The following is an 18,191-nucleotide window of genomic DNA, read 5'->3' on the forward strand; positions in this document are numbered from 1 at the left end:
TATGGCAGCAGCATCCTGTTCTGACAAATATAAATCCTTAAGTGAAATTCTATTCATTTTATTTAAAAATAGTGGAAATAAAATCTAACCATTACAAGAATAAAATAAAAATTATAAATATGCTGTTGCGCCCTTTGGGGAGTAAATTTTGCCAATTTAACAGGCAGATTTGCTCCAAGTTGATGGCAGGTGTGCCCCTCCATTTTCAAATTTGGCAAATGCTGCATCTTGGGAATTGTATGGTATTTAGCTTTTTTGGTCCTAAGCAACAAGGTGTTTTGTTTTTTTTATATACTGGGCATCAAACTGTTGTTCAGTAGATGGAATTTGTAAAATAGCTTTGCTTTAAATTGGGCAAAACCAGAAAGTTTTGGTGGACGAGGTCTATTTTAACAGTGGGTGTGGTCTATACTTGTGGGTGTGGCTTACTGTGTGTGAGCTCTGCTATGTACTGTAGCATCGCTCCACTTTTTCAAGCATGATAAGTGTTCATGTTAGAATGCATAGCATACATAATCTATTCCTTGCCAGTAAGAACCAACACACAGATCCAAGTTTAACATCGGATTGAAAAAAAATCAACTTTATTATTCTACAGAGCGCAACTCCTTGTAGCCTTTTAGCTAGCATGAATCTTTGAAGATCCTTCATAGTTCAAAAACTCTGCATATTTTAGGGCTGCAGCAAAAAAAAGAGAGAGAGAGTGTCCTGTCACATTGGAACATGGGCAATCTGACGTTTTTTCGAATTGGGAGTTATCTTGGTGGAGACAGGTGGATGGAAACAAGGTAATTCTTGATTTTCAAATGCTGGAGATGTACACATTCCCAAGGGACTTCACAAATGTCATTCAGTTCAACCAATATTACATGCATTCTATGTGAGCACTCCGGAATATTAATTCAATGTAATAAATCATCAGTTGTGTTCTCTCATTATCGTAAGTTTTGTATTTACATAATCAGAGTAGAATCAAGAGGATCATTCATCAGTCATCAAGTCTGCAAAAGAAAGGAATAATTTGTTTTGAGTTAAATCAGTATATGGAAGGAAACAGTACAGTCTGTTTACTCTGGTTCTTATTACTAGTCAGTTTTTCTGTATCATTTTCTATGGCAGATGTTACCTGGCTTTTGCTTTTTTAATAATTTACAGTCTCCCAACAGCATCTCTGATCACACTGAGAATGCACATAACCTTAGAAAGTCACAATCTGGCAGCTCCCTGTGCACAACATTGAAGTGATAAATCATTATTTTTACAGTAGTATATGTCTCAAAACCTGTCCTGGTGCAGTAAGTTCAAAATGTTTTTTTTTTTATGTTCATAATATAAATTAAGCATTTTTTGCCATGTATTAGGTTTCATAGTAGTTCTGTATTGCTCATTAATACTTTCCCAAGTTCTACAGAACCACTGGCTGCATTAACATCTGTAAAATCTGACTCCATGTTCTTTGTTCCTGCAACTGAAGTTGGAAGCTTTAAGCCCAGTTTCCCAGCACTGAACAAGTCTGTCCTTTATCCCCATGTTTGATTCCAGTGTCATATAATAATGAAGACAAAATGACATTATAATCTGTGTATGTAACAAGGAGAGGGTGTTTAGTTCCCTTCTCCCAAGGCTGTCACAGATATTGTAGTTGCAGAGTAAACTGTGAAACAGCCTGCAACAGTCCTGGATTGTCATAATCTTTCTTTAGAATAAAGAAATTCCTGGAAAACTGCAACATTTCCTTAAAGGGATACTGTCATGGGAAAAAATTTTTTTTTCAAAATGAATCAGTTAATAGTGCTGCTCCAGCAGAATTCTGCACTGAAATCCATTTCTCAAAAGAGCAAACAGATTTTTTATATTCAATTTTGAAATCTGACATGGGGCTAGACATTTTGTCAATTTCCTAGCTGCCCCATGTCATGTGACTTGTGCTCTGATAAACTTCAATCACTCTTTACTGCTGTACTGCAAGTTGGAGTGATATCACCCCCTCCCTTTCCCCCCCAGCAGCCAAACAAAAGAACAATGGGAAGGTAACCAGATAACAGCTCCCTAACACAAGATAACAGCTGCCTGGTAGATCTAAGAACAACACTCAATAGGGACACACTGGGACACATTCAGTTACATTGAGAAGGGAAAACAGCAGCCTGCCAGAAAGCATTTCTCTCCTGAAGTGCAGGCACAAGTCACATGACCAGGGGCAGCTGGGAAATGGACAAAATGTCTAGCCCCATGTCAGATTTCAAAATTGAATATAAAAAAATCTGTTTGGTCTTTTGAGAAATGGATTTCAGTGCAGAATTCTGCTGAAGCAGCACTATTAACTGATTAATTTTTCCCATGACAGTATCCCTTTAACAAAGTAAATAAAATAATGCTCTAGGCTTCCAGGATTGCCCCTTCCATATGGGTGCCCTGAAATAGTACACACATCACATTGTGAGTGAAAAAGTTACTGCTACACTGTCTCTGAGATAATTTTCCAGGGCATCAAGCAGGGCCTCTACAACTGGGCAATCCCAAAAAGGTGCACATAGCTGTTTGTTTATGTACCGTGGGCAATGCTACAGCCATGCATCACTTTGTATAGCCATCCATGCACTTCTCTGTCAGTTTGTCTGAATAAATATCCCCCAAATAGACTTTGGAGTTACACAGCCCTGGAATAGACTCCATAAGTTGAGCTTGACTCCGTCAGCTGGCACTCCCTTACAAACTTTGTAACATACACATTGGCATAGCTAGGTATTAGCTAACCAAGGTACTAGCTAACAGGTTGAAGGCCATAGTGAGTCAGATTGTCAACTGCTTGAAGTCAGAGACCCTGAATATCGGAACCTGACTGCTGACACTGACACCCTCCTCTTTTCCATCAAGTCTAACTTCATCAAAATCCTCGGAATTTGCTTTGAGAGTGCCCTCTGAAGTTCTAGGATGAGAGAATGGCTAAAGTTCATCAAAATATTGGTCTTTGGAGCCTCATAGAAAAATTATATTGTACCCAATCAGCAGTATATGGCCCAGGCATGGAGACATCTGGCAGAGGACTGCAGAGCCATCGCTAGGACAGTTTTTCACTTCATCTGGGGTTCCAAGATGGATAGAGTAAAGTAGTCAGTCATGTACAAGGAGCCCTGCTTAGGTGAAAAGGGTGTTCCAGACATCCCCAACCTGCTGAGTAGTTTCTTTGCATGTTTGCATTACATATGCCAAACACTAACTGGAAAAGGCAAGAACTCTGATGGCAGCTCTATGTCCTGCTATTTCCAGCTTCCACTCTGGCACACTCTACAGTGGGACAATTGGAACAGCTCCTGCCATTACAACTGAAACACCCCTTGGGTTTACCTGGATGTTACAACGGTTGTGAGTGAACACCAACTGCAGGGAGTCAAGCCTGAAACTGAAGACAATCCATAAGTTGGTCAGAGATTTGTTGGAGTCTTCAGTTACAACCAAGTCTGTCTAGAAAAATGTTTCTTCAGACAGGCTAACTAAGAAGCACATGAGCATTGCATGGATGGCTATCCAAGGTAGACCCTTACAACCTTCATGCATGTCTGTAACCTGTGCTGGTACTGGCATTGACCATCAAGCATCACTCATAATAAAAACAGTTTTGCTAACTTTTTCGGATTGCATATTTGCACAGTCATTGGTTGATGCCCTCGAACATGAATTTAGAGATTGTGGGCCCAGGAACCTTGCGGTGCTTTATGGACGGTTTCAGGGAAACCATACAAAAGGGGCAATCCTGGAAGCCTGGCACCTTATGAACTGTATTATTAGTTTGTGGTTTTCCAGGAATTGCTTGAAAAGGATGACTATCCAAGACTGTAGCAGACTGCAGCATAGCCTGCTCCATGACTACAGTATCCACGACAGCTTTGGCAAAGAAGATGACTTAACCCTCTCTCTTTTGCCCATCCTTCCCTCATTGTGTATTATTTTTGGAAATAAAGCTGCAGGCCATTAAAGGGTATTACATTATAGACAAAAAAAAGTCTGAATTCCTCAGGATGGTAATGATAACAGTGATGACAAATTAGTGTTTCTCACCCTCATTTGTAAATATATCCATTGCAAGAACATGGTCATATTTCCGTATACTCCAGGTTTATTGGGTCGGGCACAGCCATCTCCCCAGCTGGTGTCACCAACAAGCCACCAAGTGCCATTTTTTTTGGTTACTAAAGGTCCTCCGCTGTCACCCTATGAAATAAAAACAAATAACCATTTTAATTAATGATAACAATTTGTTTCTCCAAAACTACATGAACTAATTTATCTGAATCAGGGCCAGAACTAGGGGTATGCAGGAGAGGCCCTTACTTATAAAGTATGAAGCTGACTTCATTTGCCTGTTGCCCAGGTTTCCTTTTTTAGAAGCTGCAGCAGATCATTTTATAAAAAGTGATGGGCGAATTTTGTGAATTTGTGAAACGGTGACAAATTCGCAAAACTTGAAACTGCGTCAATTTTGACGCCGGCGTTAAAGTCAATGGGCGTCCGAATAGTATTGACGCACAGCATTTTTGAGGCAAGCCACTTCTTAAATTTTTTGACGCTGCCGAATTTTCGCTGGAGTTTCACTGATTTATTTGACAGTGGCGAAATGTGGAAATTCTCAACGAATTTGCGCCAGGTGAATTTATTCACCCATCACTATTTATATGTATAATTCTGGATGAAGCAGTTAAAAAATCTAAATTTGAGTAAAATACCTAATATCACAGCAGTTGATGGAGGATTAAGTACTATATTTTTGGTGTTAATGTCCCTTTGACACCTTTCTTTGATGAGGCAATAAGTTCGAGCGCCTGCAGAACCACAAACATTAAAGGGATCCTGTCATTGGAAAACATGTTTTTTTCAAAACGCATCAGTTAATAGTGCTGCTCCAGCAGAATTCTGCACTGAAATTCATTTCTCAAAAGAGCAAACAGATTTTTTTATATTCAATTTTGAAATCTGACATGGGGCTAGACATATTGTCAGTTTCCCAGCTGCCCCTGGTCATGTGACTTGTGCCTGCACTTTAGGAGAGAAATGCTTTCTGGCAGGCTGCTGTTTTTCCTTCTCAATGTAACTGAATGTGTCTCAGTGGGACATGGGTTTTTACTATTGAGTGTTGTTCTTAGATCTACCAGGCAGCTGTTATCTTGTGTTAGGGAGCTGCTATCTGGTTACCTTCCCATTGTTCTTTTGTTTGGCTGCTGGGGGGGAAAGGGAGGGGGTGATATCACTCCAACTTGCATTACAGCAGTGATTGAAGTTTATCAGAGCACAAGTCACATGACTTGGGGCAGCTGGGAAATTGACAATATGTCTAGCCCCATGTCAGATTTCAAAATTGAATATAAAAAAATCTGTTTGCTCTTTTGAGAAATGGATTTCAGTGCAGAATTCTGCTGGAGCAGCACTATTAACTGATTCATTTAAAAAAAAAAAATTCCCATGACAGTATCCCTTTAACATTGTGCCTTGCCCTAACTCAAAATAATTAAGCACAAAGGCAGATGCAGCTATATTAACAGGAAAAGCACAAGTACTTTAAGTTTTAACTGCAAAACAGCAGCTATACTAGGTGCAAAAAAAGTGTAATATCTTTATAAATAATGCCCAATATGTTATAGTGACATGTGGGGTTTACCTGGCATGTATCTACTCCCCCATAAATATAACCAGCACACATCATGGAAGATGTAATTCTCCCATTGTACATATTATATTTATTGCATTTTGCTGAGTCAATCAGTGGAACATCAGCATACTTGAGATCTGTAGACGAGTAACCTAAAATTAAAAGGGTAAACAAGAAATCAACAGTTAAACACAATTAGGAGCAGAGAGAGTTTTAAAACCTAAAAGATTTCATTAATAAGGAACTACAGGTTCTGGGGAAAATCAGTTGGTAGAAATTATACATTTCTTAGCATTTTAATTGGGTGATAAGACTACAATTTCCAATCAAGCATTGCCTTTTGGTCAGAATAGAGGTATGGGATCCGTTATCCAGAAACCCATTATCCAGAAAGGTCCCAATTTCAGAAAGGCCGTCTCATTTAATCCAAATAACCCAATTTTTTTAAAATTATTTCCTTTAAAACAGTAGCTTGTACTTTATCCAAACTAAGATATAATTAATCCTTATTGGAAGCAATACCAGCCTATTGGGTTTATTTAATGTTTATATGATTTTCTAGTAGACAAGATATGAAGATCCAAAATAGGGAAAGATCCGTTATCAAGAGAACCCCAGGTCCCGAGCATTATGGATAACAGGTCCCATAGCTGTATCAGGTTTTGCACTGCACTGTATTCTGTGGTTGTCACTGATAGCCGCTAGTAATTGACCACAAAAGATATTTATTATACCTGAAACCGGAAAGCCTATAGGGGCTATCATTTATTCACAGCAAAATGTAAAATAATGTTATACCCAAATACAGCAAGATGGAAAACCTAATTACAAATGCTTAAAGGGATACTGTCATGGGAAAAAAAATTTTTTTTCAAAATTAATCAGTTAATCAGTTCAGAATTCTACACTGAAATCCATTTCTCAAAAGAGCAAACAGATTTTTCTATATTCAATTTTGAAATTTGACATGGGGCTAGACATTTTGTCAATTTCCCAGCTGCCCCAAGTCATGTGACTTGTGCTCTGATAAACTTCAATCACTCTTTACTGCTCTACTGCAAGGTGGAGTGATATCACCCCCCTCCCTTTCCCCCCCCGCATTAGCCAAACAAAAGAATAATGGGAAGGTAACCAGATAACAGCTCCCTAACACAAGATAACAGCTGCCTGGTAGATCTAAGAACAACACTCAATAGTAAAAACCCATGTCCCACTGAGACACATTCAGTTACATTGAGAAGGAAAAACAGCAGCCTGCCAGAAAGCATTTCTCTCCTAAAGTGCAGGCACAAGTCACATGACCAAGGGCAACTGGGAAATTGACAAAATGTCTAGCCCCATGTCAGATTTCAAAATTGAATATAAAAAAAACTGTTTGCTCTTTTGAGAAATGGATTTCAGTGCAGAATTCTGCTGGAGCAGTACTATTAACTGATTCACTTTGAAAAAAAAAATTCCCATGACAGTATCCCTTTAAAGAAATCACCAAAGAGAATTTTCAGTGCCATGTAGTTACACCATTGGACACAGAGTTTGGATTCTTATATGAGAATTATGTAAATCCTTTAATACCTTTCATTTTAAGACATACCATGTTAATTGAAAAGCAACCAAATCTTTTTGGACTTTTTCTTACCTCCTTCAAATGTCGAACCCCAACCAGATATCCAACATGATGTGTCAGCCTCCCAGAACATTCCAGAGTTGGGTAAGCACACCGGCTGGGTGGTATCTGAAACAATTAACATGTAGAGTCACATCATTACAGACATGATACAGCTATATGGGCTGTTCTGGCTCTAAGGCAAGTAGACCATCGATGTTTCATTGATTCTTATTCACTGTCTAGCTACCCAGCCCTTATCTTTGCAGAGATGTCAACTTGAACTTTACAATTTAGAAAGAAAACGATTGACTCTGGAAAGATGTACAAGAGCACTAAGGGGCTGGTTCCTTTATGGTTGGGTTTAGGGTCCCTTTAAAGGGGTAGTAAACCCTGCTGTACTGCGCTGCTCAACCAATATTTACTCAATTGCTGGACTACAAATCCGTATCATATAATGAAGGTTGAGGCATGGTGGGAGCTATAGTCCAGCAAAACAAGCAATATTGCACAATAAATATTTTCCAAAACTTTTCCTCTGCAGCCAGCGACTGATTTAATATGCAAAACATCCTCCAATGAGAATCCCAGCTGATCTGTGTAGATCCGGCTCCATGTTCTGTGTTCCTGAAACTGGAGTTGGAAGCTTTAAGCCCAGTTTCCCAGCACTTAACAAGTCTGTCCTTTATCCTCATGTTTGATTCCAGTGTCATATAATAATGAAGAATAAATAATTCTATAAGTAAGATTACAGCAAAATGCCTGACATGGTGCTGGGATTCAACATTTCTATTTGTCAGTTCTTATGCATTTATAATGAAGTTGGTCAGTAGAATTCTCATTATTAAATTTTGGAGGCTCAGAGGGAGAGCATTATGGTTGGGGTTACAACCCCTTTAGGCCTACTAAAAATAATTCAAAGGGGAAGTAAAGTGTAAAATAGAATAAAGCTAGAAATGCTGTATTTTGTACACTAAACATAAACATGAACTTACTGCAACACAAGACTTATCAAACAAATTATTTATTTTTTCAAAGTTGGCCACAGGGGGTCACCATCTTGTAACTTTGTCAAACATCTTTGCAAGACCAAGACTTTGCACATGCTCAGTGTGGTCTGGGCTGCTTAGGGGTCGTCATAAATGATCAAAACAGCACAAGTCAATAATATCTGTCAGTAGCCGATACAGCAAGACTGATTAATAATCAGAATATACAGACTGCACTGGGTCCTGTGTTGTCATGTAATCTAATGTGGATTTTATAGTTTTTGTATTGTTTAATACAAACTTTCTCCAACTCTGCAGAACCAGTGGCTGCAGCAAAATAATCCTCCAAATAGAATCCCAGTTTATCTGTTTAAATCTGGCTCCATGATCTTTGTCCCTGCAGCTGGAGTTGGAAACAGTAAAGGGGATGTAAAACCAAAATAAAATCCAATACAAATCTCTACACAGTCACCGACTGCTCTACAGGGAAACAAACAAAGCTGCTTGAGCTCTGCATGGCTGGGAAGTAAGGCGGGGGCTCCCCCTGCTGTTCATAAGTATGATTGTTTCCCTGCAGAGCAGTTAGGGACCGTCTGACAATGCTTATCCACAGCAGTAAATGAAGGGAGAATTTCACTGCATACAGTCAGGTTTCCTATAAGAACTGTACACTTTTTTTTAATTGAAGTATATTGCAGATAGGTTTCTTTTTCATTAAAGCAAGTAAACATGGGATTTTATTTTTTTTTGCCTTTACATGCCCTTTAAGCATTAATTAAACCCAGTGTTTTGCCTCCAATTAAGGATTGATTATTTCTTCATTTGGGTCAAGTACAAGGTACTGCTTTATTATTACAGGGAAAAAGGAAACACTTTTTTAAAGATTTGATTACAATTGAGTCTATGAGAGATGGCCTTCTTTTGATTCAGAGATTTCTGGATAACGAGAGAAATAAACAAAGCATGTTAAAATTCTAAAACATCCACAAAACAATTCCACTGCCCCCTTTAAACCCCACCATAAGCTAGGGGAAATATTTTTTTACAATGCTATTACAAACCAGGCCTGGTGTTACTGAACTACAGCTTTTTGGGGGCCATTAAATGACACAGGAATCAAACATGAGGATAAAGGACAGATTTGTTCAGGGTTGGGAAACTGGGTTTAACACTTCCAACACCAGTTGCAGGAACAAAGAACATGGAGCCTCATTTACACAGATCAGCTGAGATTCTCATTGGAGGATTTTTTTGCATTTTAAAGCACTTGCTGGCGGTGGAGATTTGGGGAAAGGTTTTATTGTGCAATGTTGCTTTAAGAATAGAACTCTGATGTTCCTGGACTACAGCTCCCAGCATGCCTCAACCTTCATTATATGTATATGTTGCATTATTCTGGGATTTGTAGTCCAGTAACAACTGTGGGGTTTAGTGTCCCTTTAAGATCCCATTTAAAGGACACTAAAACCAACACACTTTTTTAATTAATTGCACCTGTAGGTTTTGGTCAGTAGAATTCTCATTGGTAATTTTTTTTTGTCAACTTCTATAGAAAACTAAAGGGCACAGTGAAACAGTGTTATAGTTGGCTTTATAATGCATTTTATTCTCTGATTACCGTATATACTCGAGTATAAGCCGATCCGAGTATAAGCCGAGGTAGCTAATTTTACCTACGAAAACTGGGAAAACTTATTGACTCTAGTATAAGCCTAGACACAACTACAGCCCTGTCTCCCAGCAGCGCACATTCCACCAAAGAGACCGCCCCAGCGATCAACCGGACTTCTTTGCAAAGTTGATGGTGACAGGGAATTGCCAAACGGATTACTGTGTGCATTGTCCCACTGTCCCACTACCATGTGCAGAGGGTGCTGTGTGATATTGCCATCACTGTTAATCTTTCGTATAACCAACAGAGGGTGCTGTGTGATATTGCCATCACTGTTAATCCTTCATATAACCAACAGAGGGCGCACTGTTATTCTTTCATATAACCAACAGAGGGTGCTGTGTGATATTACAGTCACTGTTAATCTTTCATATAACCAACAGAGGGCGCTGTGTGATATTGCAGTCACTGTTATTCTTTGATATAACCAACAGAGGGCGCACTGTTATTCTTTGATATAACCAACAGGCGGTGCTGTGTGATATTGCAGTCACTGTTATTCTTTGATATAAACAACAGAGGGCGCACTGTTATTCTTTCATATAACCAACAGAGGGCATTGTGGGATATTGCAGTCTCTCCCCAAGTGAACTGTTGGTATAGGAATGATTAAAAGTGACTGCAATCTCAGCTACTGCCTGCTGACCTGAGTATAAGCCGAGGTAGACTTTTTCAGCACATTTTGGATGCTGAAAAACTCGGCTTATACTCGGGTATATACGGTAGCTATGAATTCCCTCTTGTTCGCAGACAAATACTTACAGCCAAATGTTATTTCATCTGTAAGTATCATTAGGGCGATATCATTATCGTGATTGTAAGACTTATAACCAGGGTGAGCAATTATCCTTTCCACAGAGTAGCCATTGGGGTCATAGTAACTTGGCAAGGTCAGTGTCCCAGCAAAAACCTTCCATCCAGAAGCACTTGAATAAGACCTAACAAGAAAAAGTGTGATGCTCAGTTTGCAGAAGTTTTTATCATAAATCAATATAAACAGATATTTTCATTGAAATAAGCAAACATTTCCAAAGCATTGTCATTTGTTTGTTAGTGATGGGCGAATTTGGGGCGTTTCGCTTAGCCGAAATCTCGATTTTGACGCTGGCATCTGTTTTTTTGGACACCGGCTAATTTTTGGCAACGGTTTCTCAAATTTATTTGCCGGCGGCGAATCTCGGGAATTTAGCTCATTATTTTCGTAAAACTACTCTGACCAAATCCGTATTGTTTTTTGTCCCCTTATTTATCAATTTCCTGTGCGGGAAAAACATGAAAAATTTTGAAAAAAACAAAGGATTTTTCACCTGAAAACTCTGATTTTTTTCAGATTTTTGCCTGAAAACCACAAAATCTGTGAAGTTCAAATATTTAAAGGTGCCATGTCCCTTTTCACCTTGCCTAATGTAAGGTCCATTTCAATAGTTCCTGGGTGTCATTTTTAGTTTTTCTGAGCTGTTCCTGACCCTGACCTTGTCTAGTTCACTGCCTGCCCTGACTCTTGCCCATGTACTGACACCTCTCTGGGATCCTGCCTTGTACTGCGATATTGTTGTGTTTGACTCAGCATGTGACCTCGACTACTCCCCTGTCTCTTGAATCTGTACTGCTTCTCCTGATTGGTACCAACCCGGCCTGTCCCTCAACCATACTTCTTGTTCTCTGTTCCATTTATAACATTTGGTTCCCTTGTCTTCTCAGAACTGTCTCCTTGGTCCTCTCATGATAAGACCTGGTGGCACCCGAGTAGTGGAGATCTCCTCCCGAAGTGAAAGGTAGTTGTTATAGGCGCAAGAGCAGCGACTGTAACCTCTAGTTCTGGGTTTGGGAGTCCGTTTGTAACAAAATTGTTAGTATACTGGACCTGTGCAAGGGTTCCCTGGGAAAAATCATAGTGGGGCTGGTGGGGAAAACTACCTTGTACCAGCATGCCTCCTCTATAAAATTTGAACAGGATTAAATCACTTTCTTTCTTAGTGCTTTGATTGTATTCACTTATGCTCACCTTACAAATCAGACTTGTTGTGAAGCTTTTTCCATTTGTGATACTAGTTGGGTCTCATTCTCCCCACTCAAACTGGCAGGTTTGTAGCATACACCAATGATAATGTTCATGGTAATTGATGATAATTCTCTTGGTAATCCATCTGAAACCTCTACCCAAAGGGAATCCACATCCTCCCCAGTGTTATCATTGGTAACATTAGTACATGGCTTTAAATCTTTATATGTCAAAGAAACAATACCTCAAAAGAAAATACAATAATGATCAAGCCATAATGTCTTACCCATATACACAGTGAGCTGCAGTAACTATCCACTTGGGAGAAATGATGGAGCCACCACATAAAGCTCCTGTTTTGTACTGTAGACTGACTTGCCATGGCCACATACCTGAGACAGCATTAGTTCCTCCTACTATTCGGCTGGATATGTTGTTATAAGATACACCACAGCCTGTGGAAAATGGAATTTAAATCAATGCAGGTATATAATGAAGGAAGTTATATAAAGAAGGTCGTTTTTTTTTATAACTACCCAGTTAAAATAAAGGCATGGCTACAGGACACTTAGAAAGGAGTTCTCAGTAGGGGAGGATGATAAGAGAAACCTAAGACTGAAGACGTCAAACTCACAGTAAATCAGGGATCTATGCCCCAGGCAATAGTTAGTGTAGGAATATTCCTGTAACAGCTCATTCTAGGGATCTTAGGCAAGAGTATATTATCTAGTTGAGTAATCTGAAAAGGCCTTAGTTAGGACCCACAACAAGGCACAATGCCAGATAGGGACATGAACAGGAGAAGAGCTTGATTGTACACTGGAACCATCTCTGGTGGGTATTATAAGGCAAGGTACCTGTGATGTAGATATAATAGAAAACCTGTGGTATGCCAAAGTGAGCATATACTCAATAGAGAAAGCAGGGATAAGTACAGAGAAGCTGGCAACTGCAGGCTAAAGACCTGATGAGCAAACAGGCGGGCCCAGCTAGGAGTAAAGTCTTGATAGTCAGACCAGGGTACAGGAGAGCTCAGAGGAAATGTACGAACATCTACCTATTTAATAATGGAAAATTGACTGTATAACATTTATAGAACTGTGATGTAAATTTGATCCAGCAATTAAAGTTTCTATAGTTAGCAATTGCAAGCTAAAATGTCCTTTGTTTTATCACTGACAAGAAATAAGAGTTAATCCTGTACCTGAGTCTGCGTGACTCTAGTTATTCCACCACTGTACCGTGTACTAATGTTTTAGTTATAATGTATGTTCCCTTTATTGTTCTGACAAGAAACAAGAGCTGTTAATGATTGACACATCAAATAAAAGATATACCATGACTTGGATGAATGAAAACTTTCATAGAGAGATTGACATATACTATTATAAGTAAGTAACACCTAGGGGCATATTTATTAAGGGTCGAATTTCGAATTTGAAAAACTTTGAAATTTGAATTCAGAAAGACCAACCGAAATTAAGTCAAAGGTTTTTTTTTTGGCCGAATAGGTCAGTTTTCGATCAAATAGGTTCGTATTCAGCCAAATTCGAATTGTTACGAATCAAAGTAATAGTGTATTCGATCAAATTCGAATTTACGTTTTTCCCAAAAAAAACTTTTATTTTTCAAAGTCCACCAATTGACTCCAAGTAGGTTTTAGGACAGCGATCCCCAACCAGCATCATGTTGCTCACCAACCTCATGGATGATGCTCTTAGTGGCCTCAAAGCAGGTGCTCATTTTTGAATTCCAGGCTTAGAGGCAAGTTTTAATTGCATAAAAACTAAGTATAGTGTCAAGCAGAGTATCCTGTAGGCTGCCAGTCCACATAAGGGTTACCAAATAGCCAATCACAGCCCTTATTTGGCACAGCAAGGGACTTTTTCATGCTTCTGTTGCTCCCCAAATCCTTTTACATTTGAATGTGGCTCACGGGTAAAAAAGGTTGGGGACCCCTGTTTTAGGAGGTCCCCCATAGGCTAAAACAGCAATTTGGCAGGTTTTAGATGGCGAATGGTTGGTTGCATTTTTAAAGAGACAGTATGATAAATTTCGATATTCGAATTTTCAAAAAAATTTTTAAATTCTTATCAAATTTGGACTATTCCCTGGTCGAGGTACACAAAAATAGCTCGAATTTTTTTTTAATTCGAAAATTCACCTCGACCTTTGATAAATCTGCCCCCTACTGTTATCTGTAGCTTTTTTGACAAAATGCTTCTATGGAACAGTCACACTATTGTAGGACATGGTATTGTCTTCAATCAATTCCAATATCTGAATTTGCATATGCAAATTAGGATTCAGATTCGGTTCGGCCGGGCAGAAGGATTCGGCCGAATCTGAATCCTGCTGAAAAAGGCCGAATCCTGGCCATATCCTGAACCGAATCCTGGATTCGGTGCATCCCTATTTTATGTGCATTATAATACAACATTTCTTTAATTTCTTTAAATTACATTTTTTTTGTTGCTGGGTTTAGTAACCCTGACAGAAAGATGCAGAATAGGAACAAGGCAACCTTCCCTTTCAGCTATAAAAAAAACTTTTACTACAAAAATAACATTTTTCATGTCAATGGCCATATTGTAACACTTACTTATACAATGTAAAGAGACCACATATCCCGATGAACAGGAAGAACTGTGAATAAAAGTACATTTTGGTTAATGTCCATATATACATATAATGTGGCACAGTGACTGGGAAAACTCTAGAGGGAATGTATATATCTCCAAGAATGCTCTATGAGACTCAGCAGTTGAGAAGAATAAAAGAGGGTGTGAGTAGTGAGCCACCACATAGAGTAAAGGGGTGTTGCTGGAGGGGACCCTCTGCCCAAGTACCAGTTTCTCAAAAGAAATCCACTAATTGCGAAATCCAGATATTCGCAGCATATACAATACATGCATGGCAAAAAAATGTGAGCATCACTAGCTTGACCATCCTTATCTTCTGCTTCGCATTCCCTGACCAGCCCATGCCCACTTTACTGAAGCATCTGGCTGAAGTGATATTATTTCGCTCTAAAATAGTGGTTCTAACTGGTAAGAGGAATGATCAGTTTGTTTTTCATTTGCTATATTAAATTAGTGAATTTTGGAAAAAAATATTGCTGCATAAAGTGATTGTACAGGTATGGGACCTGTTATCCAGAATGCTCAGGACCTGGGGCTTTCCAAATAACGGATCTTTCCGTATTTTGGATCTTCATACCTTGATTCTACTAGAAAATCATGTAAACATTAAATAAACTTAATAGGCTGGTTTTGCTTCCAATAAAGATTAATTATATCTTAGTTGGAATCAAGTACAAGCTACTGTTTTATTACTGCAGAGAAAAGGATTTTTTTTTAATTTGGATTATTTGGATACAATAGAATTTATGGGAGACTACGTTTCCATAATTTGGAGCTTTCTGCATAACGGGTTTCCGGATAACGGGTCCCATTCCTGTATATACTATATAGTTCTCCTTTTCCTTTGCAATTGCACTGGGTGACATTTCAATGACTTCCTACAATAAATATAGATAGCAATTTGAATGTCATAGCAATTGGCAAAGGAAGTTAAGAACTTTGTTGCACAGTATCTTGATTTTAACTGATTTTAACTGGTATCAAATAGTTTGTCGTAAATTATGTTATCAGTTGTGAGTGGCAGATTAGTATGTGTAAATTGTATAACATGTGACAACTTAGTAGTAGTCGATTTCTGATGATGAGGTGTATACGTCATTTTCAAGTTGGCCTGTTTTCCCGCCAACCAGGGTATTTAATGCGTGTGTATTATGTATTGTGTACTTTGAAAAAGGCCTCGGAGGAGGCCGAAACGTCAGCCCTTTACAATAAAAACTTTTATTCATTTTTAAGACCTGTGAGTGCGGATCTTGCTTGTACGTTGGAAATTTCGTTTTTGATACTGCACCCAGGCAACTATAACCTGCTGTCGAGAGTGCCGGCTCTTGGATTGACTATATATATATATATATATATATATATATATATATACCGATACATAGTACAGAAGCATAGTTTGGTGCAGATATACAGATAGTGGTTTCTTTTATTTACTACTACAACTGATACTAATTAGGAAATTATTATCTGAAAAGCTGCATGTGACATCAATACAATTAAGAAAGCAAGAAACTGATTACTTGCTATGGGTTAAAAGACCTGGAATAAAAACAGTGCATTTTGTTATATTACCCATTTACATTATGCATGAGGGCTATTGTTATAATATGAGCAAAGTTTGCTTACGGTCTAGTAACCCAAGGCTCACCAATGAGATATTTTCTTTTAAACAGCTGGTCAGGAAATACTACATCCCACCAACCATGAATTGTATGGGATTATTTGTATAGGTAAGGGATCCCCTCTTCTATAGAGTCTATTTTAATAATTTCCTTTTTCTCTGTACTAATAAAACAGTACTGTGTACTTGATGATAACTAACCTGCATGAATTATTGGGAACAAAGTAATCCTACTGGATTTACTTAAAGGGATACTGTCATGGGAAAAATGTTTTTTTCAAAATGAATCAGTTAATAGTGCTGCTCCAGCAGAATTCTGCACTGAAATCCATTTCTCAAAAGAGCAAACAGATTTTTTTATATTTAATTTTGAAATCTGACATGGAGCTAGACATATTGTCAATTTCCCAGCTGCCCCAAGTCATGTGACTTGTGCTCTGATAAACTTCAATCACTGTTTACTGCTGTACAGCAAGTTGGAGTGATATCACCACCTCCCTTTCCCCCCCAGCAGCCAAACAACAGAACAATGGGAAGGTAACCAGATAACAGCTCCCTAACACAAGATAACAGCTGCCTGGTAGATATAAGAACAACACTCAATAGTAAAAACCCATGTCCCACTGAGACACATTCAGTTACATTGAGAAGGAAAAACAGCAGCCTGCCAGAAAGCATTTCTCTCCTAAAGTGCAGGCACAAGTCACATGACCAGGGGCAGCTGGGAAATTGACAACATGTCTAGCCCCATGTCAAATTTCAAAATTGAATATAAAAAAATCTGCTTGCTCTTTTGAAAAATGGATGTCAGTGCAGAATTCTGCTGGAGTAGCACTATTAACTGATGCGTTTCGAAAAAAACTTGTTTTCCGATGACAGGATCCCTTTAATGATTCAATAGTTTTTAGTATGCTGAGCCAAATTACAGAAAAAAACTCTTATCCCGAAAATTCACGGCCCCAAGCATTCTAGATAATTGATCCAAAAAATACGCAGGCACACATTTTGCATCTCTTATTACACTGATGAGAAATAAACATTACAATCATACCTGTTCTGAACACTTGTATAGAACCTACTGGTCCAAGATCCAGAGTCTAACTTGAAATACCCATTAGGGGAATAGATGGATGGCAAAATATCATATCTGCTATAGCTGCTCCTGAATAAAAGACAAAACATGTTTGTGTGAATTAATGGAACAGTGGCAGATATATTATAGATTAGTATAATGAATGGAATATGTCACAGAAAATATGAAATGGAAGGCATACATATAAATAAAGGAAAATATACTCTATTTAGTAAAGTTACATTCTTTACTTGTCTGTAAATGTACAGTAAAATATCACAATACACTATTTAGCCAAACATAGGTGTATACCTGCTTGTACAACATCTCATTCCAAAACCTAGGCTATTAATATGTGCCCCTTTGTAACTATAACTTGAAAAATAGACTTGAAAAATAGAAAGAGGGTCAACTTTGTGGCCATGTCCCTAAACACCATACCCATGTTACCAAAACATGACCCATAATTGCTACAGAAAATGGACATGTTAGTATAAACACTAAATTAATTTGATAACAGCCATAATAATCCCAGATGTGCCAATATAATTACTACATAAAATAGATAATCAATATATTAACGGGATTGTAAACCCAACCATAACGATGTCCCACTGCAAAAAGTTTGGTTGAGCAATTTAGGGGCACATTTACTAAGGGTATAATATCGAGGATTAATTAACCGTCGATTTTCGACCATCGAAGTAAAATCCTTCGACTTCGAATATCGAAGTCGAAGGATTTACCGCAATTCGTTTGATGGAACGATCAAAGGAAAAATCATTTGATCGAACGATTAAATCCTTCGAATCAAACGATTCGAAAGATTTTAATCCATCGATCGAACGATTTTCCTTCGATCAGAAATTACTTAGAAAGCCTATGGGGAAGGTCCCCATAGGCTAACATTGGTGCTCGGTAGGTTTTAGCTGGCGAAGAAGCTAGT

General features: G+C 38.4%; 1 protein-coding gene across 1 annotated transcript in view; it reads right to left on the reverse strand.

The window, feature by feature from the left end:
* Positions 1-651: 651 nt before the first annotated feature.
* tmprss2.10.L (transmembrane serine protease 2 gene 10 L homeolog) overlaps positions 652-18,191 on the reverse strand; it is a 40,841-nt gene continuing 23,301 nt past the window's right edge. Inside the window, exons 12-19 of the mRNA XM_041581524.1 lie at positions 17,225-17,335; positions 14,513-14,556; positions 12,197-12,365; positions 10,671-10,846; positions 7,281-7,376; positions 5,654-5,796; positions 4,060-4,212; positions 652-1,001 (exon numbers count right to left, since the gene is read on the reverse strand). Coding sequence (XP_041437458.1) covers positions 996-1,001; positions 4,060-4,212; positions 5,654-5,796; positions 7,281-7,376; positions 10,671-10,846; positions 12,197-12,365; positions 14,513-14,556; positions 17,225-17,335 — 898 coding nt within the window. The 3' untranslated portion in view covers positions 652-995. The remainder of the gene's footprint in view (positions 1,002-4,059; positions 4,213-5,653; positions 5,797-7,280; positions 7,377-10,670; positions 10,847-12,196; positions 12,366-14,512; positions 14,557-17,224; positions 17,336-18,191) is intronic.

This window comes from Xenopus laevis, chromosome 2L (genome assembly GCF_017654675.1).
Source record: "Xenopus laevis strain J_2021 chromosome 2L, Xenopus_laevis_v10.1, whole genome shotgun sequence".
Classification (NCBI taxonomy): domain Eukaryota; kingdom Metazoa; phylum Chordata; class Amphibia; order Anura; family Pipidae; genus Xenopus; species Xenopus laevis.